General features: G+C 37.8%; 3 protein-coding genes across 3 annotated transcripts; 2 read left to right on the plus strand and 1 right to left on the minus strand.

Annotated features, from left to right (window-relative positions):
- Nucleotides 1-457: 457 nt before the first annotated feature.
- On the minus strand, nucleotides 458-1,533 carry LOC111779123 (uncharacterized). The gene has a single exon (XM_023659197.2). It carries the CDS (start codon nucleotides 1,392-1,394, stop codon nucleotides 585-587), a length of 810 nt encoding a protein of 269 aa, XP_023514965.2. The 5' UTR covers nucleotides 1,395-1,533; the 3' UTR covers nucleotides 458-584.
- Nucleotides 1,534-5,939: 4,406 nt separating this feature from the next.
- On the plus strand, nucleotides 5,940-15,222 carry MSH6 (MUTS homolog 6). The gene is made up of 21 exons (XM_023659203.2): nucleotides 5,940-7,013; nucleotides 7,519-7,612; nucleotides 7,802-7,904; nucleotides 8,006-8,059; nucleotides 8,154-8,228; nucleotides 8,449-8,517; nucleotides 8,640-8,723; nucleotides 8,895-9,089; nucleotides 9,475-10,025; nucleotides 10,119-10,248; nucleotides 10,399-10,490; nucleotides 10,577-10,755; nucleotides 10,836-11,038; nucleotides 11,141-11,242; nucleotides 11,875-12,037; nucleotides 12,359-12,645; nucleotides 12,722-12,859; nucleotides 13,031-13,110; nucleotides 13,227-13,326; nucleotides 13,902-14,031; nucleotides 14,487-15,222. The coding sequence occupies exons 1-21, from the start codon at nucleotides 6,170-6,172 to the stop codon at nucleotides 14,735-14,737; spliced, it is 3,924 nt and encodes a 1,307-aa protein (XP_023514971.2). The 5' UTR covers nucleotides 5,940-6,169; the 3' UTR covers nucleotides 14,738-15,222.
- Nucleotides 15,223-16,026: 804 nt separating this feature from the next.
- SAR2 (secretion-associated RAS GTPase 2) lies at nucleotides 16,027-21,738 on the plus strand. The gene is made up of 3 exons (XM_023659204.2): nucleotides 16,027-16,367; nucleotides 16,728-16,859; nucleotides 21,116-21,738. The coding sequence occupies exons 1-3, from the start codon at nucleotides 16,239-16,241 to the stop codon at nucleotides 21,434-21,436; spliced, it is 582 nt and encodes a 193-aa protein (XP_023514972.2). The 5' UTR covers nucleotides 16,027-16,238; the 3' UTR covers nucleotides 21,437-21,738.
- Nucleotides 21,739-21,908: the final 170 nt, after the last annotated feature.

Raw genomic sequence — 21,908 nt, forward strand, 5'->3', positions numbered from 1 at the left:
AAAACAATAAACATTCAGCTTTAGATCAAGCAGATTGAGTACACCTATGATCAGTGACAGCAGAGATTTCTCTAAACAAAACAACCAAAAATCTGCTCTAAATCTGTTTCTATCCCTATGGATTATTCTACTATAATCAATAGTCCCAAACAAGTCTTAAAGAAAAGATCAAGAACCAGAGTTCATAAATAACTAAACAAGTTGGTGAGTCAATGATCTCAACTCTACAGGCTTTCTTCTTGTCATTTTCTAACCAGACAACCAAAAAAATGTTGAAATTGAAGCCATAAGAACAAACAAGGAACAGAGATGACTTATTGTTGGCTCTTTTCTTTACCAGAATGATTACAAATTGTAGAAATATAATAATATTACAATCTCTCTGCACTGGAAACCTCCACAACCATCTTCGATGGTTGCACAGAGATTACATGCGAAAGGGAATAAGTCAGAGCAATGATCAATGGAATAGTTGAAAATTGCGGTAACATTTATCTTTCTAGAATTCAAATGGAGAAAGATTTACCCATAAAAATGAAATAACTCAAATAGGAGAAATCAATAATTGCAGAAGAGGCTTAATCTCAGACGACTTCAATCCGTTTGGATTGGGAGAATTGGGAAGAACTTTCCTCCTTCCTTTCGCGAAGGATAAATTTCAGAAACCAAACAAAGATTCTCGAAGTTTTAACGAATCCGATTGCGATAATGAGGTAATAGAGAGCCCAACCGGCGAAATCCACCATAGTTAGGTCGATAAGAAGCTCCATCTTGCTTTCCGCAGTAATCGCCGGAGATTCAGCTTCATCTCTCAACCTCCACCACCATAATCCCCCAAAGCTCACCGCCATGGCGATTCTTTCACTCCAACTCTCCTCCACAGGCGTTCCGAAAACGGTATCGTCCACCACCGGCTTCACCGCCGCCTTCGACCAATGAATCATCGCCGTATGCAACCCTAAGAAAAACATCAACCGGCACCACAAATTTCTCCGCAATCCTATGCTCGAAGCGTCGATACCAATCGCCAATCCCTCGTCCATTCCCAACGCCATACCGACCTGCAACGTACATAGACCGATCCAAGCCGCGCTCAGGCCAGACGGTCTCGCCGGAAGAATCGATTTACCAAGCAAGTTATCGAGAAAAGCGGCTATGGCGATGAGAGAAATAAGAACCAAAAGAAGAACTCGGTCAGCATATGCGAGGAAGGAAAAAGAAAGAGGCGTTGACGGAGAAAGAAAAGCCTGTAGATACTGAGAACGAGCGAGCCTGCAAAAGAGAAGAAATGAAAGTGGAAGCGAGAGGCTGAGGAGAGTGACAGTGAGAAGATGCAAGAGTTTCTTGAAGATAAGAGAGACGTTTCGCGGCCATTCTTGGGACGCCATAGCCATAGCTCGGAAGTTGCAGAATGAAGTGAAGAATCTGAGAATGTAAATAAGGAGAAGGAAGAAGGTAAACGTTGAGTGGCGGCCACGTCCAGAATTTCGAATGGGTTGGCAATTGGCAATGGCGTATAATATAATATAACTTGTATTTATATTAATATTTTATTCTTTTATTAATTATTAACTTTAATTCTCATTTTTAATATTACTAATTATATATTCCAATGCCTTCTCTTATGATTTTGACAAATTATTGATATTATTTCCTAATAATTACTTAATGTAAAATAGAGTATAGTCTATCTCTCCTAGGTCGATGAGTAATAAATTATCCCGTTGTTCGTGTCCAAACCGATCAATTAATTTGAGGTAGATTGAAGGAGTAGTTTAATGAACTAACCGCATGGTGCACTGTGTCACAGCTACACTCTTGTGGTAGTGGGACAACGATTGTGTGACATTGTTATAACCCAGCGAACAACTTAACCATGTAGAAATAGTTTTGATGAACAGTCATGCACCTTATATTGACACGATAAACATCTAACCATACCTGAAATTAAAAGGATTTTTGGAACAGACATGTGTTAATAGACAACATGTCTAAACGAGCATGATTGGACATCTAACATGCTCTCATAGGTAACACGCTTTGGATAGACATGACCATGACACACCGTGATTAAGAGCTTCTATATATCGATATATTTGGTGTTAATCTAAGTACAACGTTAATGATTTTTCTTAAAAAACACTCAATCAAATATTGTGAAAATTTTTAAATATCATCTCAAGCTCGTAAATTATTGTATTGTTCGTATATAAATGAGAGACATTATTTAATACCCGTTTTGAAATGTCACGTAACAACAGCAACATTTAGATATTAAAAAAATGATAAAATTGGTGTAAATAAATTAAATAAAATTGAGTTAGATATAAGATATTAGAGATGATCATATTCCATAGTTTTATAAAAATATAGAGAATTAATTTAAAAATTGCATGCATGAGAGTTTTGGTAGCGTATAAATGATATTAAAATAAGGTCAAAGGCTGTCCCCATTATCTAATTAATCCAAACTCGTCATGTCTTAGCATATACTTCAATTTGTCATAATTAAATTATTTTTAAATTTCCTACAACAATTATTCTTCGCATTTCTTTATGGAATAACTAATAAGTGGTTACTTTTATTATTATTATTATTATTAATTATTAATTATTAATTTTATTTATTTTGTTAAGATAATGTGGTTAGCAGTCCTTAGTTTGAGTGCAAATATTAATTAATGTTTTAATTATCATAGCCGTCCTTCTGAAGCAATCAAATATATATATATATAAGTTTATAAAGGTTATAAGCTTGATTTATTATTTTTGTTTGGTTAAGAAAGATTAAATTAAAATAATATACCTTATTTGATAATCATTTTATTTTTTGTTTTATGAGATTAAAAAATTAATAATAATAATAGAATTTAACTAAAAAGAAAAAAGAAAGTTGAATAATGAAAAGGACTGGCTAGATTCTTGCTACCAACAGACAGCAATGGATAAAGTAGAACTAAAACAAGCAAGCTAATTTACTTGGCTGGAAAGTCAGGCCATTTAATCTATCTCTCAGGTGCGGTAGATGAACACGACCTTCTACAATGGTATGATATTATCCACTTTGAGTATAAAGTCTCATGGCTTTGCTTTGAACTTCCCCAAAAAGCCTCGTACCAACGAAGAGTTTGAGCATAAGCTCTCATGGCTTGATTTGGGCTTCTCCAAAAGGCTTCATACTAGTAGAGAGAGTATTTTTTTATTATAAACCCATGATCATTCCCTAAATTAGCCGATGTGGGACTTTCATCATCTAACATCCCTTACCCCAAGTTGTCGAAGGATTGGCAGTCGGCTACTTGCAATCAAGTCAACGAGCATTGATTTCTTTCGCTGCAATGTCGTTCAATCCTTCGATGTATATCGTTATTTCAAGAAGGGAACTGTTTGTTTCCATCAAAGAAGAACAGAGAGACCCAGCTGCGATAAAACGACCAACGCTCGACCCAATTGATCTGTTCATCCCTGTTTGTTTGCAGGAAGTTCAAATCTCAGCACCAATTTGACTAACTTTCAACATCAGGTTGCTGGGCCATTTCCCATCAGACCTTGTCCCTACACCTTAAGAAGCCTACAAGCGTAGAATATTGCAAGCAATACAACCAAGATTAAACCCTTTTCAGATCCAACAGTTTCCAGTCTCAATCAGAATCCTTATCCACAATGTTTCCAATCACAATTCAACATTTAAACAACCCTTAAACACAACTGAAATCGGGTATACGTACGCGTAATGCTGTCATTCAGCCTTCAAAAAGTGTTTGCTCAACCCTTCCAATGGCTACCTCGACCACATTTGTAACCGCCCAAACTCACCGCTAGCATACATTATCCTCTTTGAGCTTTCTTGTTAGAGAGAGGTTTTCACACCCTTATAAGGAATGTTTCATTCTACTCTCCGACCAATGTGAATTCTCACAACATTATACAAAACTTCAACTCAAAAACTCGCATTGAAACATTATTGCAGAGGTTTGGACACAGCCAATCTTTCTCCCAGTATGGTATAGTAGTAATCAAACATTCAAGTCCTCAAAAATGGTGGAAGCTTTTGAGGTAGGGATGCAAACATAGTTCCATGTCTAGCATATTGATTGGTACAACACTATGTTCAAGCACTTTCGATGGTGCTTAGAAGCTAAAGAGTAACAATATCATCCTGTAGGTTTCCCAATATGCATCAGCCATTAAAAAACGCATCAAATCCTAATTATGAAACAAGATCACATAACTAATCACCAATTATATCTCGAAATCTAGATCTAAATCACAACTACTGAGATCAGAAAACCCTAACTTCATTCTACCAAATCAATACTCGAAGATAGCGAAATTCCAGATTCAAATCTCTCGAGGCAAATTGATCAACATTTGTTCTTGAACATCAAATGATGAAGAGGAGTATGGCAAAGGAAGTGAAATTTGACGATGAGAACAATGAAAACTACTATTAAGAGTAGGCAGAAGCATACGAGACAAGGGCAGAGAGCTACGACTAGGAACGCGCATTTGTCCTCCTCAACTTCGTTCGTCGCATCCCATCGGTTTTCGTCTCCGATGGATAGAGATAGAAAAGATTTCGGCGGTGGAGCAGCCGCCATGGAAGATTCTTGTTGAGCAGCTCCCTCTGGTTTTCTGTGGGCTGGAAAGCTATATCAAAAAGTTCCCAAAATTTTAGTGCAAATGAGATAGATGGTGCGATGTTCCACGTTGGTTCCTTCCGAGGAGAACAAACTACCATTTACAATAGTGTGGAAACCTTCTCTAGACGGTTTTAAAGCCTTGAGGGTAAGCCCGAAAAGGAAAGCCCAAAGAGGATAATATCTGTTCGCGGTGGATCTGGGTCGTCACAAATAGTATCAGAGCCTGACATGGACGATGTGCCAGCCTTCTCGCTCTTCTCCAAAGGGGGTAGACACTAGGTGGTGTGCCAGTAGGGACGCTGGGCCTCAAAGGAGGCGGATTTGGTGGTGGTCCCACATCGATTGGAGGAAGGAAAGAGTGCCCACATCAATTGGAGGAAGGAAAGAGTGGCAACGATGACGCTGGACCCACATTGGTTGGGAGAAGAACAAACCACCATTTACAAGGGCGGCGTGAAAACCTTTCTCTAGTAGATCCATTTTAAAGCCTTGAGGGCAAGCCCGAACATGAAAGCCTAAAAAGGACAATATCTGCTAGCGGTGAATCTGGGTCGTCACACATGTCGTAATTGAAAAGGGAGGATTTAAATAACTAACAACCTGCATAACTAGCTAAAGCCGACAATATCTTCTAGTGATGGGTTTGAACTCTCTATGTTTTGTCATGTTGCATGCAAGATCACATGATATAGAATCACTCAAAACAAAACATGCTTACCTATGATGTTCGTATGAACTAGCCATGACAAATGAAGCTGCATCTTGTTGTTGATAGATGTAGTAATTTTTTTTTATCATTCTATCCATACAATTACTCTCATTTAGATGTATTATCAATTTATTAGTGTATCTTTCATTTATTCAGATGTCACGTAAAATCATATAATTACATATATGGGCCAAACAATCGAGCTCTTAACCTTTTGTTTAAAGGTTAATAATTATTGCTATTTTTAAGTTTTAAATCGACGCACGCTTGTTGTGGAACTAGTAGGTTGGATGACATAGAGCGGGTTTATTTGAGAAAGTTCAACATTCATAACACGTGAAATAAATTTTCTGTCCGTTATAATCTAAATTTAACTCATATTATAAATCCATACGCACATTTTATGAAATATAAATACACCGAGTTAAAAAACGCCAAGAATAAATTTTATTTTATTTCAAAATTAGCTGAATTATTTGGGTAATTAGTTACCTAATATAATAAAAATTAATAGTTAAATTGTTTGCTAATTAGTAAAATGTTTTTTTGCAGCAAAAAAGAAATATATTTAATTAAACAATCAGGATTGATGGAAATTCCGTACATGTAATATCGGGTTCCGACATTTCCCGCCAAACAACGCCGCCGCCCTCGTTTATCGGACATTTTTCCCGGCAATTTTCTCGGCCATTTTCCCGCCATTCACTTTCTCTCTCACTCTATACCTCGAAGTTCTTTCATCTTCTTCAATCTCGTACGCCGTTTTTTCTCTCTCTCTCTCTACCGTTCGTCGCCACGACACTCATCAAAGAAGCAAATGTCCTCATCTCGTCGAACCAGCAATGGCCGATCGCCATTGGTAAACCAACAACGTCAAATCACTTCCTTCTTTACCAAAAAATCCACCGGAGACAACTCTACCGATAAAACTAACCGTGATTCACATTTCAATTCGAGTCCGACTTCAAACCCTAGCCCTAGCATTAATTCTCCTTCTTCTGTACAGTCTAAGCGCAAGAAGACCCCGTTGGTGATCGGCGGCGGGGGCGGCGCTGCATCTTCTTCTCCCGGTCCTTCTCCTATAGCTCATGTGAAGGAGAAGTCGTACGGGGATGGGGTTGTTGGGAAGAGAATAAAGGTTTATTGGCCGTTGGATAAGAGCTGGTACGAGGGTCGTGTGAAAATGTTCGATGAGAAGGATGGGAAGCATCTGGTGCAGTATGACGATGCGGAGGAGGAGTCACTGGTGTTGGGGAATGAGAAGATCGAGTGGGTTGAGGAAAGTGAGAAGAAGTTAAAACGATTGCGACGGGGTTCTTCATCGCCGATGAATGCGGCGGTGGTAGAAGATATCGAAGAGGATTTGAACGATGGGGACGCCAGCGATGATTCAAGAGATGAAGATTGGGGGAAGGGAAAGAATGTGGAGAATGAGGTGAGTGATGAGGAGGATTTGGAGTTGGTGGAGGAAGATGAAGAAGATGAGAATGAGGACGATGGAGTGGGCAAGTCAAGAAGAAAGCAAGGTGGGAATTTGGAATCCAAGAAGCGTAAGATAAGCAATGGCGAGAAAGTGGTAGGAGCTCCAAAGAAAAGCAAGAGTAGCGGTGGAAACTTGCCTTCTGGGCTTTCTTCAGTGGAGCCTAAGATCAAATCCGATAGTGAGTGATGGGTCTAAAAGCTTTCTTTTTGGCATTCAGTCATTTTTATAGTCTAGATATGTAGGCCAACATGTTGATGAACATCAGTTCTATGAATGAACATTAATGCTTAAAGTCATATCTCGTTGCTGGATTATGCAATGCTGTAAACCATAATTGGAAGGAAGCACTTTACACTAATAAATATGTCTCTTTATCTGCATATTTTGTTTCCTGAATTGACTTTGTGATTGGGTTTCGTTTGGTAGCAGTTAGTTAACAAATTCTTGTTATTGTTCTTACTGTAAGACTGTAGTATCAAGAAGAGAATGTGGGTTGGTTCAGAAGAAGACACTTAGATTGTAGTTGCCTGTTCTTAGTCTGTTGAAATTATGAACCTTCTTAAACTTTGATTCTCTTCTGAGTATTGAATCTTGAAAGCGTCTATCTTCCCTGTGTTTTTTGTGTAGTTAAAGTTGTCTCTATTGTTGCTTAATGTAGACTTTCTTTTCCCTTATCTCCCCAGGGGTGAATATCTTGAATGGAATGAATGAAATTGCGAACGATGCCTTAGAAAGGTTCAACACGCGAGAAGCTGAAAAGTTCCGATTTCTAAAGGAGTAAGCTGTCTATATGTTTTGTTTTTTTTTAATTCTACATCATTTTCCCCACTCTATTTTGAGTCTCTTTTATGTGATTAAAAAAATATGAAGAAAGTAAAGATTGAAGCATTCCTTATTCACGGCAGTGATAGACCATTTTGGTGTGTGATACTCATTATTTCATGAATTACCTGGGTATTCAATCAGAGACAGGAAGGATGCAAACAAAAGACATCCAGGAGATCCTGATTATGATCCAAGAACTTTGTATTTGCCTCCTCATTTCTTGAAGAATTTATCAGATGGTCAGGTACTCAAGTGTTGAACATTTTTCATAAGGTTTCTATTTTTTTTTTCTCGATACGGATGAAGTTGTATGAGTTAATTTCCTTCTTGATCTTCCGTCTACAGAGACAATGGTGGGAGTTTAAGTCAAAGCACATGGATAAAGTTCTGTTTTTCAAGGTCTGCCTCTATGTTCACTGGTTAATTAGTGGTTCAGCTAATTGTTGGCTAGTAATACTCAGCTAGTAATACTGTTACATTTTATCTGAAGCAGATGGGGAAATTTTATGAACTTTTTGAAATGGATGCACACGTAGGAGCTAAGGAGCTTGATTTGCAATATATGAAGGTCAGTCACTAAAATGTTCACTGAGGAAGCTATGTTTCAGTAAACCAGTCAACGTGAATGTATCAGTGTACGAGCATTATGATAGGTTGCATTTTGTTGCAGCATTTCTCGCACAAACTAACCAACTTCCTTGCCATTGTATGTGCTTGCGTAGTATGGTGTTTGCTTTTGTTTCTCTAGTTATTGATTAACATTTTTTATCTAATTATAAAATTGAAAGGGAGAACAACCTCACTGTGGCTTCCCTGAGAAGAACTTTTCAATGAATGTGGAGAAGTTGGCAAGGAAGGTTAGCTGTCATCCTTTTTCCTTTTATTTGGGATTTATTTATCCAGCTTATTGGTTTGATAAATCCTTTATGATCAAACATTTCCAAGGTGACATTTAACTATGGCTGCCTTGGCAGAGCAGGGTTATCGAGTTCTTGTTATAGAGCAGACAGAAACTCCTGAACAGTTAGAGAGACGACGAAAGGAGAAAGGTTCTAAGGATAAGGCATGTATAATATTATAAGCTGCCTCCTCTACGCAATTTGAGTAATTACTTTTTATCCGCGAAGATTAAGAATTATGCCTTGTCCCACCCATTAGAAGTTTGATGCAAGGAGCAAATTTTTGTGATGAGATCATAAGGCTGTAACAATATTATTTGTTGTCTTGTCTACAGGTTGTGAAACGGGAAATATGTGCAGTAGTCACAAAAGGAACACTAACTGAGGGTGAGATGCTATCTTTGAATCCTGATGCTTCATATCTCATGGCAGTAACTGAAAAATTCCATGGCTTGGAAAGCCAGCCAGCAGAACGGATTTTAGGAGTTTGTGTGGTTGATGTGGCCACCAGTAGGATTATCCTTGGGCAGGTAAAATGTTGAATAGAACTCAAGTTTACTGTTGTGTGAGTTTTCTCCCCTCGCTTAAACACTGGAAGATAAAATTTATCTCCCTACCTATCCAACATATTTTTAGGCATTTTCCTTGAGGAATAGAAGGGAACCAGGTCTTGAACTCATGGACTATTGTGGTACTTGATTAATTGAACATGTTGTCTATTTTGTATCGGTGATTGAATGTGCATGGTATGGGTTTATACTATTTTATATGAGTACTAATAAATAATCTACCATATATGAACTCACTTTATGTTGTCACATGTTATGAATTGCATTTTCATTGGGTGATGAATAAGCAATGTGCAGTACATCAATCAAATGATATTTTTACTAATTTGCTGCTCATCTTCGACAGTTTGGTGATGATGCGGAGTGCAGTGCTCTGTGCTGTCTTTTGTCCGAGCTTAGGCCAGTTGAAATTATTAAACCTTCTAAACTGCTAAGTCCTGAAACGGAGAGGGTGCTACTCACTCATACGAGAAATCCTTTAGTGAATGAGTTAGTTCCATTATTGGAATTCTGGGATGCTGAGAAAAGTGTTCACGAAGTCAAGAGATTGTTTAAGGGCATTGCTAATCGATCATTCCCTGGATCGTCTAATGAAGAAAGTTTACTCAATGATGATGTTCCTGGAGAAAAAGATGGGTTGGGCTACTTGCCAGATGTTTTATCTGAACTAATTAATGCACGTGAAAATGGGTCTTGGGCACTTTCAGCTCTTGGAGGAATCCTTTTCTATTTGAAGCAGGCTTTCCTGGATGAGGCCTTGCTTAGATTTGCGAAGTTTGAATTGCTTCCTTGTTCTGGCTTCAAGGATGTTATTTCAAAACCCTACATGGTTCTTGATGCAGCTGCCTTGGAGAATCTGGAGATCTTTGAGAACAGTAGAAATGGGGGCTCTTCTGGGTAGCCTTTTTATTGTCCACGATTCCGAGTATTATTTATGATTGCTTTAAGCTTATTCTGGGAAAAGTGTTTCAAATTTCAATTTTGTTTCAGGACGCTCTATTCACAATTGAACCACTGTGTAACTGCATTTGGGAAAAGGTTACTTAAGACATGGCTTGCAAGACCTTTATATCACGTAGAGTCAATTAAAGCTAGGCAGGGTGCTGTGGCGAGCCTACGGGTAGGTTTAATAATTACAGCAATTAATGAGGCATTTCTCTTACAGTTTCTTTACTTTTATTTTTCTGAGGCAGTGTAGGAGCATATCTGTTACTATATTTAACTTTGAAGGAAATTTCCTTTTCTAATCTTTTTTATATTTTCTTTCTAGGGAGATAACTTATCTTATTCTCTTGAGTTTCGGAAAGCATTATCCAAACTCACAGATATGGAGCGTTTACTTGCTCGCATTTTTGCTAGTAGGTGAGGACAAAGAACTTTATGTATAATAGTTTAGTGATGCAATGCTTGTTGGAATAATTTGCGTTCAATGATTGACTTCTTAACAGTGAGGCAAATGGGAGGAATGCAACAAATGTGGTTCTATATGAGGATGCGGCAAAAAGACAGCTTCAAGAGTTTATATCTGCTTTGCGTGGTTGTGAGCTCATGCTCCAAGCATGTTCATCGCTTCGTGTCATTTTGGAAAATGTTGAATCAAGACGACTTGATTGCCTATTAACACCTGGTATGATGTTTTGTGATCTATTGTATACTTTATGGTTGCTCCATCAAACTTATTGGAAACTAATTCTTTATTTATTTCAGGTGAAGGTCTTCCTGATCTCCAGTCAGTTCTTAGTCATTTCAAGGATGCTTTTGATTGGGGTGAAGCCAATAGTTCGGGACGTATAATTCCTCGTGAAAGTGTAGACGTGGAGTATGACTCTGCTTGTAAAAAAATCAAGGAGATACAATCTAACTTGACAAAGCATTTAAAGGAACAGAGGAAATTACTTGGGGATACATCAGTGAGAAACCTTCTTGAATCACCTTTATCCTTCTGGTAGCATGCATAATACCTGGAAGTTCACGTTGGTTCTAAAACTTCTAAAAATTATGCTTTTATGTAGATCACTTATGTGACAGTAGGAAAAGAGACTCATTTGTTGGAAGTGCCTGAAAGTTTGCAGGGTAGCATTCCTCAGAATTATGAGTTGCGATCATCTAAAAAGGTTAGTGAAGCTTTATTTAGTTTATTTTTGTGCGCTTGTGTCAAATAGCATGAGAACTGTTGCACAAGTATTCTCCAACAGTCTTAGTAATATTTTAAAATTCTAGTTGGGACAGTGTAAGGTATTCTGTTTTCTGAACCATGTTGGGACAGTGTAAGGTACTCCTTTGATGAAACCTAACATTCTTTTCCTAGCGTAAACATATTTTTAAATCTTACCTATATGTTTAGACATGTTTAGTATTCTTCTTTCCGCAACACAATTATAAATAATTGGATTTGTAAGGATTATCCATAGGCCACTTCTTTGTTCTTGAGTTGGTGAGCGAGAAGCACAAAGGAGCTCTGACCACTTCCAACCTATAGCTGGATTTGCACTGATTATAATTTAATCTGAAAACTTTCTTTCATTGAATGTATTTCTTTTATTTCATTTTTTAAAAAATTATCATGTTCATATGCCAAGTGTGAGGTAAACTCGTTCTTAATCAACTTCTCAACATTTTCTCTCTATAAAAAAGCAGATTTAGTTCTACTAATTGATAACAAGCAAAACATATTTTGACCTTTATTGCCTAAAAAATAAATTCTATAAATCTACATGCGTTTTTCACCTTTTTTTGATGCACCCAGGGCTTCTTCCGGTACTGGACTCCTAATATTAAGAAGTGGTTAGCTGAGCTTTCTCTAGCTGAATCTGAGAAGGAGTCCTCGCTGAAAAGCATTTTGCAGAGGTTAATTGGGAAATTCTGTGAACATCATCTCCAGTGGAGGCAATTAGTCTCTGCAGTTGCTGGTAGGCAATTATTCTCTTATTAATATTATTTTTTGTGGTTACTAGTTATAATTGCATATCGAAGAGAACTATTATGATTATGATGATGTCACTGGTCTCACGTAAAATATTATCCTTATCTATCTTATGGTGGTTGTCAAGTTTATTCATTTATAAAATGCTATATATTATATAGGGACTATTAAATTTATTCATTTATAAAAAGCACTGTTACGTTTTCAAGGTTGAACTTGTTTTGTAATGTTCATCTGGAGTGATCTGAATTTCTTAATCATATCAATCCAAAATGTTTCATGGCTGATGTTGAGCAAACTTCTGCAGAACTTGATGTTCTGATCAGCCTAGCAATTGCAAGTGATTATTATGAGGGTGGCGCATGTCAACCACTTTTCTCAAAGTCACAGTGTCAAAAGGAAGTGCCACGTTTTTCTGCAAAAAACTTGGGGCATCCTATTCTTAGAAGTGATTCGTTGGGTGAGGGTACATTTGTCCCCAATGACATCAATATTGGTGGCTCGAGTGCCAGCTTCATTCTTCTGACTGGCCCAAACATGGGTGGAAAATCGACTCTTCTTCGGCAAGTTTGTTTGTCCGTCGTTCTGGCTCAGGCAATATATTTCCTTATTTTTAAATTTTAATCTTGAAAGTCTCGTTGTCTTCAATTTTAAGAAATTGGTTCTGCAGATAGGTGCAGATGTTCCTGCAGAAAGTTTTGAGTTAGCTCCTGTTGATCGAATATTTGTTCGGATGGGTGCTAAGGATCAGATTATGTCTGGTCAAAGTACATTTTTGACAGAACTATCAGAAACTGCGCTGATGTTGGTAAGACATTGTTACATAACTGATCAATTTAGTTTTCTTACAGTCATCTTGTTAAGGTCTTTTACCTCGTGTAGCCAAAACTGCTGGAACTTTGCATGATCCATTCTTTTCAAGGTATTTCTGCTTTCATTATTGTCTGACTAAAAGCATACGTCAAATTGGTTGGTGCAGTCATCAGCTACCCGTAATTCATTGGTGATATTGGACGAACTCGGACGTGGGACAGCAACTTCAGATGGACAGGCAATTGCGTAAGTGTCATTTAAATAATTTCAGATTCAGTATAATATTTGGTTTTTCCATTCACTTGGACTCGAGACAATGTTATCTTAACTTAATATTCCTCTGTTCTTTCTGCCCTCAACAGTGAATCAGTTCTCGAACATTTTGTTAGCAAGGTGCAATGCAGGGGAGTATTCTCAACTCATTATCACCGATTAGCCTTGGCTTATTGTAAAGATCCTAGGGTATTGTCTTCTACCTCTGCGGTTCTGTAGCTTAATTTGTATTGCAGATAAAAGTCGATTTAGCATGCCGGGCTTCTTTCACATTTTCAAGCATTAAAACACGTTTGCATACCGTTGTATACTTAATTACATTGCATTGTACGCGTGAACTTTACTAAGCTTAAGTTAGTTCCATCATAAGTAAAGAGTTTTCCACTAAAATTACTAATTTGATCCCTATGATTTTGAGAAAGTTAACATTTAGTTCCTGTTGTTTTAAATGTTAGAATTGTTAGACGAACACGACTCTCCACAATGGTATGATATTGCCCACTTTGAGCATAAGCTCTCGTGGCTTTGCTTTGGGCTTCCCCAAAAGGCCTCATTCCAATGGAGTTAGTATTCCTCACTTATAAACCCATGATCATTTCCTAAATTAGCTGATGTGGGACTTCCATCGTCCAACAAGACTTAGTCCGTCAGACTACGTGAGACTGGATTCTAATTTTTTCCAAATGGTTGGATCAAATTTGTAATTTAACCATTATTTTGTTAGGATAATTGGTCTGTTAGTTAATTAAAGGCTTTTTCTGTAGGTTTCATTGTACCATATGGCATGCCGAGTTGGAGAGGGGACTGGGGGCGTAGAAGAAGTTACATTTCTCTATCGTTTGACTCCTGGCACGTGTCCGAAAAGTTATGGAGTGAATGTTGCACGGCTAGCTGGTAAGGCTCATTGCCTTTTTATATCCATTAGAAATTAGTTTACCTCACTTGTTTGTGGTACTAGAATGCCTTTTGATTTCAAGTTGGTAGGAGATGTTTGATTCACAGGTTAAATAAGTCCTGTTTGGTTGTTAAGTACACAAAGTAAAAGGTTTGTTTAAGCCTAGGTTTATGCAACCTGATTATATCGAACAGGTAGCTTGGCATGTGCAAACCCACTCAGTTTCTTTTTTTGAATCACGCAAACTTGACCCGTGAACCAAGCATTCTCCGAGTTCTGTAAATACTGAAGTTGGTACGGGCTTTGTGGAGTGGGTGGGGTGATTTGAACCTCTAACCTTTTGGTCGGGATGTGTTTTGCCCGGTTAAACTTGTTGGCTTTTCCACCATGTGGATTATAGTCGTTTTTAAACTGGGAAATGGTTCTGGGATACAAACTAATGATGTTGTTTCAGGACTCCCAAATTGTGTATTAACCGAGGCTGCGGCTAAATCAAGGGAGTTTGAAGCTACTTATGGTATTACCGGAGAAGAATCTGAAGAAAACTTGTGCAATCATTCATGGATAGATGGTACAGTGACTTTGATTCAAAAGTTGATCAGCCTGGAATCAACCCTGAGATGCAACGATGAAACTGAGAAGAATGGTATCAGTTCCTTGAAACAGCTTCAGCAACAAGCAAGAATACTTGTCCAGCAAGGTTGACTCGATCCTCAAGAACGTTCCATTGGTGACCGACGTTTTTGGCTACGCCTGGGGCGCTGCACTTCATTCCATTTTTTGGCATTGCTTTCACCAGCAACATCTGTTTGTATGACTGCGAAGGTTAGCTCGAAAGCAAGTACTTCCATAACGAAGGTGTTTTTCCAAAATCAAACGTTGTTGTTCAGCATCTTGGACTAGCCATCCCGAGCAGTCTCCCCTCACACATCGGGAAGGTTTCTAGCTTCTCCGCCTGAACGAGCTTTTGGACTGGAGTCGAAAGTCTTAGTAAGAAGCTCCCGTTGTGTACATTGTTATCGTTCGTTAGTCATTACAAAGTTTGTAAAGTATTCTTGAAGTAGGCCAGGGGGTTTGGTCGCCATATCCCAGTGGATAAAAAGCTCTTTTGGTTGGCTATCAAAGCTTAGTTGTATTAGGTGAAATGCCATAAACCGACCTTCAATTTAAAACCATGGGCCATTTTCATAGATTTTATGTTTTTTTTTTTTTTTTTTTTTTAAATATCAAAATTATATTTTTGGAAGTATTCAACATAATCTATATTCCTCCCTATTTAAATAAGTTATCTTATATTTACCAAAAAAAAAAAAAAAAAAAAAACTTATCTAAAATTGTCTAAGGAATTATTTCTTGGGTAAATTATTGCTTTTAAGGAAATGACGTTCTCAAAATTATTATATCTTAAAATATGATTTATTCCATGCTTGTAAATTATTATAGCAAATCGATTAGGATAAGTGTGAAGTTCAATTAATTTTTTTATGATAATGTAACCGGGAGAGATTTTCACTCTTATAAGCAATGCTTTGTGTCTTGCTCTGATATCATTTGTAACAGTTTAAGCCAATCGATGTGGAACGAAGCATAACATTTCTTATAGGGTGTGGAAATCTAATACGTTTTAAAACTGTGAGTAACTGCTGTTGGATGATGAAAGTCTCACATAGATTTATAATCAAAGAATACTCTCTCCATTGGTATATGACCTCCTGGGAAACTCAAAGTAAAATAATGAGAGCTTATGCTCAAATACTCTCTCCATTGGTACGAGTCATTTTGAAAAACTCAAAGCAAAGCAATGAGAGCTTATGCTCAAAGTAGACAATATCGAACCATTGTAGAGAGTCGGTCAAGTCAGCTTATACTCAAAGTAGACAATATCATACCATTGTGGAAAGTCGGTCGAGCCATGTCATTGGGAAAATGGGTTGAATGATCATATATGTTAGTTTGTTACATGTTGGGAAAATTCTCGAGAAAGTTCCATTCCCTTTCCAACCAGCGTTTGGAATTTTCCCACTTTTGGTTTCTCTCTCTTAACTCTTTATGCTGACATTCTCAATTTGAGTGAACAATATCAGACAATCGGTGAGCTCGCCATAGTTGGTCCTCGCGTTTCTTCTCCTTCTTCCTCCTCCTCCTCCCTTCTCTTCCCCTCCGATCGACTTCCGTTTTCCTTCTTTCACCGCCGACGACTTCGATTATGTTTCTTGTGGACTGGTTCTATGGCGTCTTGGCCTCCCTCGGTCTCTGGCAGAAAGAGGCCAAGATCCTGTTTCTAGGCCTCGATAATGCCGGAAAGACCACCTTGCTTCACATGTTGAAAGATGAGGTCTGTTCTCTCTCTCCTTCACTCTTTTGTCATGCTTTCTTTCTGTGGATTCCTGTTTGTTGCTGTGTTTATGCGAAAATTGTTGCTCGGTGAGATTGACGAGTTATGCTTGGTTGTTAGTGAGTCTGGAGAGAATTAGTATTGGTTGAATTTCTTAGAAGATGTGTATATTCTTGTAGTTAGTTAGCGAGGCCAAGTATTTCGATTACTTGAGCTGAAAATTGTTCATCGCTTTCTTCTGGTGTTCGGTTTAGACGCCTAAATGTTTATTTAGATCTTATTTATCTTTTGCGATATATATTTTCTTTTGCTTTCTAAATTTGATCCGTTGGAAATGGCGCCGTCTCTTGTTTGCTTCAGAGGTTAGTACAGCATCAACCGACACAGTATCCTACTTCGGAGGAGTTGAGCATCGGGAAGATTAAGTTCAAGGCGTTTGATTTGGGAGGACATCAGATTGCTCGTAGAGTTTGGAAGGATTATTATGCCAAGGTAAGTTTATTATGCTTACTTAATCTTCCTCCATGTCAATGGTATAATATATATATATTTGTCTCTCATTTGTCATTTCTGTAAAAACCGACTTTCAATAAAAGCAAAAGTTTAATTGGTATAGTTTTTTTGGTAAAATTGTATCTATAATTTATATTTCATTCTTAAGTTTTGGGATCTCTGTGAACCCTTAAACAGAAACATGGAAGCATATTTTGTATTTTTTGTCAAGTTTAAACTTGAGGTTCTTGGCTGAAGTTTAAACTTGTGTTTGGCATTCTCCCTTAAATTAATAATGCATGCAAGATTGTTAAAAAACATTATATGTTATGTAAAATTTCCATTTTATGTTTCTTCTATGAAGTGATAATTTTTTGTCTTCAAGACAATCCAGTCTAGTACAGACTCCAGAAAAATCTAAACAAAGCAATATTAATGGCAAACGGTAATAGCTAGACCAAGAATGACTAATCGTCACTGTAGGATCAAGTAGAAATAATTTATTTTAGTGCTATATAGTGGCAGATAAGGTTTGAATAGAGGAGATAAGATGGAGATGTGGTTGAAACATCTTGGAATAAAAATGTTTCAAGAAGACTAGATGGGAATGGGGATCAATTTTGTTTCAGAAACTTTTGAACAAGAGAGGATGGAGTTAGAGATTTTGATTTTGTGTGAGAGGAGAAGCTTGATTATTCCAGGTAGACAAAACCATGAAGAATGGAAGTTTTTATTTTATTTTATTTTTATTTTTATTTTAATGAATGGGTTAAATCATTTCCTGATGTGGTCGAAGTAAAAGGAAAGAGTAAGAGATTGCCTGGAGTAGGAGGTTTGATGAGGTGACCTAGGAGAGAGCAATTAGTCTTAACAACCTTATGTTTCCACGATAATTGGTGGGACATTTGAGAAATACAGACAGAAGTTATTAGTGAGAATTGTTTGCTAAACCCATTCCAACCAAATAAGACCTTACTCTTGGTGTGTTGTGTAGATGAAGCAAGAAATTTTTGCAGCATCTTGCTAGTGGTGAAATAATGATATAGTAGGGACAAAATTGTTGCATTCTCCGTGGCCGGATTAAACTCATCGACCTACCCATTAACTCCCTGGAATGAGGAAATGATGGGAAATAAATGTGTGATTTAGTACTTGGGAGGTTTTAGTTGAAGGGAACTATTCTGGATTCATTCTCGCAGAAATTAGGCGGCATTTGTTAGTGGTTGTGATCTTAATGTTCCCACTACTGTGCCTCTTTCCTCTAAATTACTGCTGATGAGGAGATTATCTGACGTTCAACATGGTTCTCTGAAGAAAGCTGTGGTTGGGTTATGACCCAATGAGTGCCCTTGTCCAATAGATGCTTAAAGATTGATCTAGATAAAACATCAAGGAAAATTGGAAACTATGAAAAAACTGATAATAGAAAGGAGGAACAAAACTTGCCCAACACTCTCTGATTTGCATAAAGGAATAAAAGGAGGAGGGGCAAAACAGGGTACAATTAAGCTACTGGTTTCAAGATCGAAGGAAAGGGTCAACAGCTTAGTGTAATGTTAGTTAAGTTTTTCTTATTTTGTTAGACCCCAAATAGCCACACCTGGGATTTTGTTGGTCAAGTATGAGAAAAGAGGAACATCAGACCAAAGGGTAAGGGTAGCTGTGTCATTATGAATTTGTTAAATTGGATTGTATGGGGTGTGGGGAATCATAGTAAAAGGACAAAAGTTCAGAGGAACTACAAGAGTTAAAAAAGGGGTACATTACAAGACAAAGCTAAAAGGAAATTTGTTCTAAAACGCTGTCAAAGGTGCTTCCGCTCTCATTGAATAGTCATTTGTTTCATTCTGTCCATTTAGTCCGCAAGAAAGCCTCAATTAATGCCTCGGTAGAAATTTCTTCCCTTCAATGAATAGATGGCCGGTAAGGATGTAACAGACCAGCAACAGGTGGAGAGAATCTCCTTCCAAAACCTGTTGGCATAAGTGCAAATAAGAAAAATGTGCTTCTGTGGTTAATTTTCCAATCGGGCAGCAGTACGGGGACGAAGAAATGTGGGGTAGGCGATGCAGTTATTTGTTGAAAGTGGTGGCTGTTTGACTTAGCTCCCATAGAAAAAATTGATTTTCTTAGATAATGATCCTTCCAAATTGATTCACCGAATGGATGTTGTGAAGATTCCAAATTGTTGCCAATATCAAGCAAGAGCGGGAATTGACTGGGGCGTTGAAACCATTTCAGAGCTACAATGAGTGGTTAGAGGTTGAGGCATGTGGACGATTAGGAGGGAACTTAATCTTGTGGAGTAAAAAGAAAGTGGTGCTTTGAGAAAAGGGCTTTTTTCTGTTACAAATAGAATGTGAGATAGGGTCTGGTGAGGTTGCTTGGATTTTGAACACTTACGTCCCGCCAATAATAGTTGTACGAAGGAAATCTAGAGGGAATGGAAGAATTTGAGTAGGTACTACCATTAAGGATTCTGGTGGTTTTGGGAAGATTTTAATATGGTACTTTGGTCAAATGAAAAATCAAACGGGAAAGAAGAACAATACAATAGGAAATTTTGTACGATTATTGATAATCTAGATTGATAGAAATTCCTCCAAGCAGTAGAAAATTTACAGTCCATGTATCAGAGCTACCTATATTATAATTGCTTGATAGGTATTTTGTATCTAAAATCTGGATGGAGAAGTTCAGGGATCTAATAGTGACTTAGTACCACTAGAGACATCTGATTGTGTACCCATTCTTCTACTATGAAGAAATCTAAAATGAGGACTAAAAGGCCGCCCTTCTGTTTTGGAAAGTCCGTGGTGTTGGCTATCACACAAACTTGTTTACTTGTTACTTGTTACTTGTATGCTAATTTTAAAGCTCGGAGAAGGCTTGCTCTGAAGCTTGAGAAATGGACGAGGAACTTCATTTGGCAGATCATAACAAAGGAAAACAATTGGCCAATTTGGTCAAATAGGCGACGATATCTTTGCCATCAGAAATGGGAGGGCTAGGTGTGGGAAGTATTAACCGAAGTTAAGCACTTATGTGTGGGTTTATAAAAGAGAAACTAGAACAGCATTTATGGGGGACATCAAGACATCTATTGAGGATTGAGGATTGAAAGGAGTAGTTCTACATTGGCTAATTAAAGGGAAGATCATGAGTTTCTAAGTAAGGAACACTATCTCCATTGGTATGAGGCCTTTTGGAGAAACCAAAAGTAAAAACACGAGAGCTTATGCTCAAAGTGGACAATATCATACCATTGTGGAAGTCCGTGATTTGTAACATGGTATCAAAGCTATGTCCTTAACTTAGCCATGTTAATAGATTCCTCAACAAAGAAGTTGTGAGTCTCGAAGGTGTAGTCAAAAGTGACTCAAGTGTCGAACAAATGGTGTACTTTGTTCGAGGGCTCCAGAGAAAGAGTTGAGTCTTGATTAAGAGGAGACTATTCGAGGGCTCCATAGGCCTCAAAGGAGGCTATATGGTGCACTTTGTTCGAGGGGAGGATTGTTGAAAATTATTGAAAGGAATAGTCTCACATTAGCTAATGAAGAGGAAGATCCTGGGTTTATAAGTAAGGAACACTATCTCCATTGGTATGAGACATTTTGGAGAAACTAAAAACAAAGCCACGAGAGCTTGTGCACAAAGTGGACAATATCACCATTGTGGAGGTCCGTGATTCCTAACAACATCATATGTGCTGGTTTATTAAAAGGAGGAAAGGGCAGGGAGAAACCTTAGTTCATGGTGGAATATTGCAAAATGAAAACTAATCCTCTAGGTGTTCTCAACCACAAGGGTAGGCAGTGAAAACCTCTCTTTTGGAAGGATAAGAGGATTAATTTTCAAACTCTAATGTAGTTATTCTCTAATTTTTTTCAATGTATCCTCTAAAAGAAAGTTTAAGCCCAATTTTTTGAATTTTTATGTTTCTTCAAGTCATAATCATAATTTTTTTTCTAAATTTTTAAGAACAAGAAATAGAAACTTTTTTCTTTCTTTGTCAGCCGACTTTAAAGGTGCTCTCAGAATACCATCAAACATCATGGACAAAAGGAAAAAAAAAAAAAGGAAACAAAGAATAAACAAAAGCATAACCACTATACACACTTGGACTCCACTATTTAGGCTGGATTACATTTTATTTCCCTTGATATATGTTAGGTGACATTTTATGTGGGACCTTCAACTTCAAAACCCTTCTTTATCACCTAGCTTTAGCACACCATATGATTTGGATGTTACAGGTCGATGCCGTGGTATACCTAGTGGATGCCTATGACAAGGAGAGATTCGCAGAATCGAAAAAAGAACTCGATAACCTCCTTTCTGATGAGTCGCTTGCAAACGTCCCATTTCTTGTGTTGGGGAACAAGATCGACATACCCTATGCTGCCTCTGAGGACGAATTACGATACCACCTTGGCCTAACCAACTTTACCACTGGAAAGGGGAAGGTAAACCTAGCAGACACGAATGTTCGCCCATTGGAGGTGTTCATGTGCAGCATCGTCCGAAAAATGGGGTATGGTGATGGCTTCAAATGGCTTTCTCAGTACATCAAATAGGTGATAGTTTGCCAATGATTAAAGCTATGCCATGACACAGACACAGCTTATACTAGCCACAAGATGCATTAGGCGTACATGTACTGTTGGTTCCATGTGGATGGAGGTTGATACCTCTATGACTGTTCTGTAAAATTTGTTCAGCGATTGTTTTGTTTATTGGCCATGCCATCAGCTTGGCACTTATGCATTTCTCTTCTAGATTCGGCCAGCAGAATTTTCCCTTTTCTAAAAGTGTACTTGAAGCAATACAGCCTGTGTGATTTATTTTGAGTATAAAATGTATGGTTTTTGAATGTGAAGCCTGGAGAATCTGCAAAACTGTTCTGTTTATAATCCTCATCTCGTCCTGTCCCGGTTTCATCTTAACTGATCAGTTTTGTGATACCTTATAGTGACGTCAAATGTCTAGAATCCTTCTATCCCTTCGTCGTCTCGTCTTAACTATTAGATTTGGTGATATCTTATCCTA

Source organism: Cucurbita pepo, chromosome 17, assembly GCF_057944985.1.
Source record: "Cucurbita pepo subsp. pepo isolate OVF chromosome 17, ASM5794498v1, whole genome shotgun sequence".
Classification (NCBI taxonomy): Eukaryota; Viridiplantae; Streptophyta; class Magnoliopsida; order Cucurbitales; family Cucurbitaceae; genus Cucurbita; species Cucurbita pepo.

What these genes read in the sequence shown, in the direction of transcription:
- MSH6 (XM_023659203.2), top strand. Translation starts at nt 6,170, where the DNA reads ATGTCCTCATCTCGTCGAACCAGCAATGGCCGATCGCCATTGGTAAAC. An exon ending in AGAAATGGGGGCTCTTCTGG is followed by an intron (nt 10,026 to 10,118) that starts GTAGCCTTTTTA and finishes ATTTTGTTTCAG; the next exon opens with GACGCTCTATTCACAATTGA. An exon ending in CAGAAACTGCGCTGATGTTG is followed by an intron (nt 12,860 to 13,030) that starts GTAAGACATTGT and finishes TGGTTGGTGCAG; the next exon opens with TCATCAGCTACCCGTAATTC.
- SAR2 (XM_023659204.2), top strand. Translation starts at nt 16,239, where the DNA reads ATGTTTCTTGTGGACTGGTTCTATGGCGTCTTGGCCTCCCTCGGTCTC. An exon ending in TTCACATGTTGAAAGATGAG is followed by an intron (nt 16,368 to 16,727) that starts GTCTGTTCTCTC and finishes TGTTTGCTTCAG; the next exon opens with AGGTTAGTACAGCATCAACC. An exon ending in GGAAGGATTATTATGCCAAG is followed by an intron (nt 16,860 to 21,115) that starts GTAAGTTTATTA and finishes TGGATGTTACAG; the next exon opens with GTCGATGCCGTGGTATACCT.
- LOC111779123 (XM_023659197.2), bottom strand. Translation starts at nt 1,394, where the DNA reads ATGGCTATGGCGTCCCAAGAATGGCCGCGAAACGTCTCTCTTATCTTC.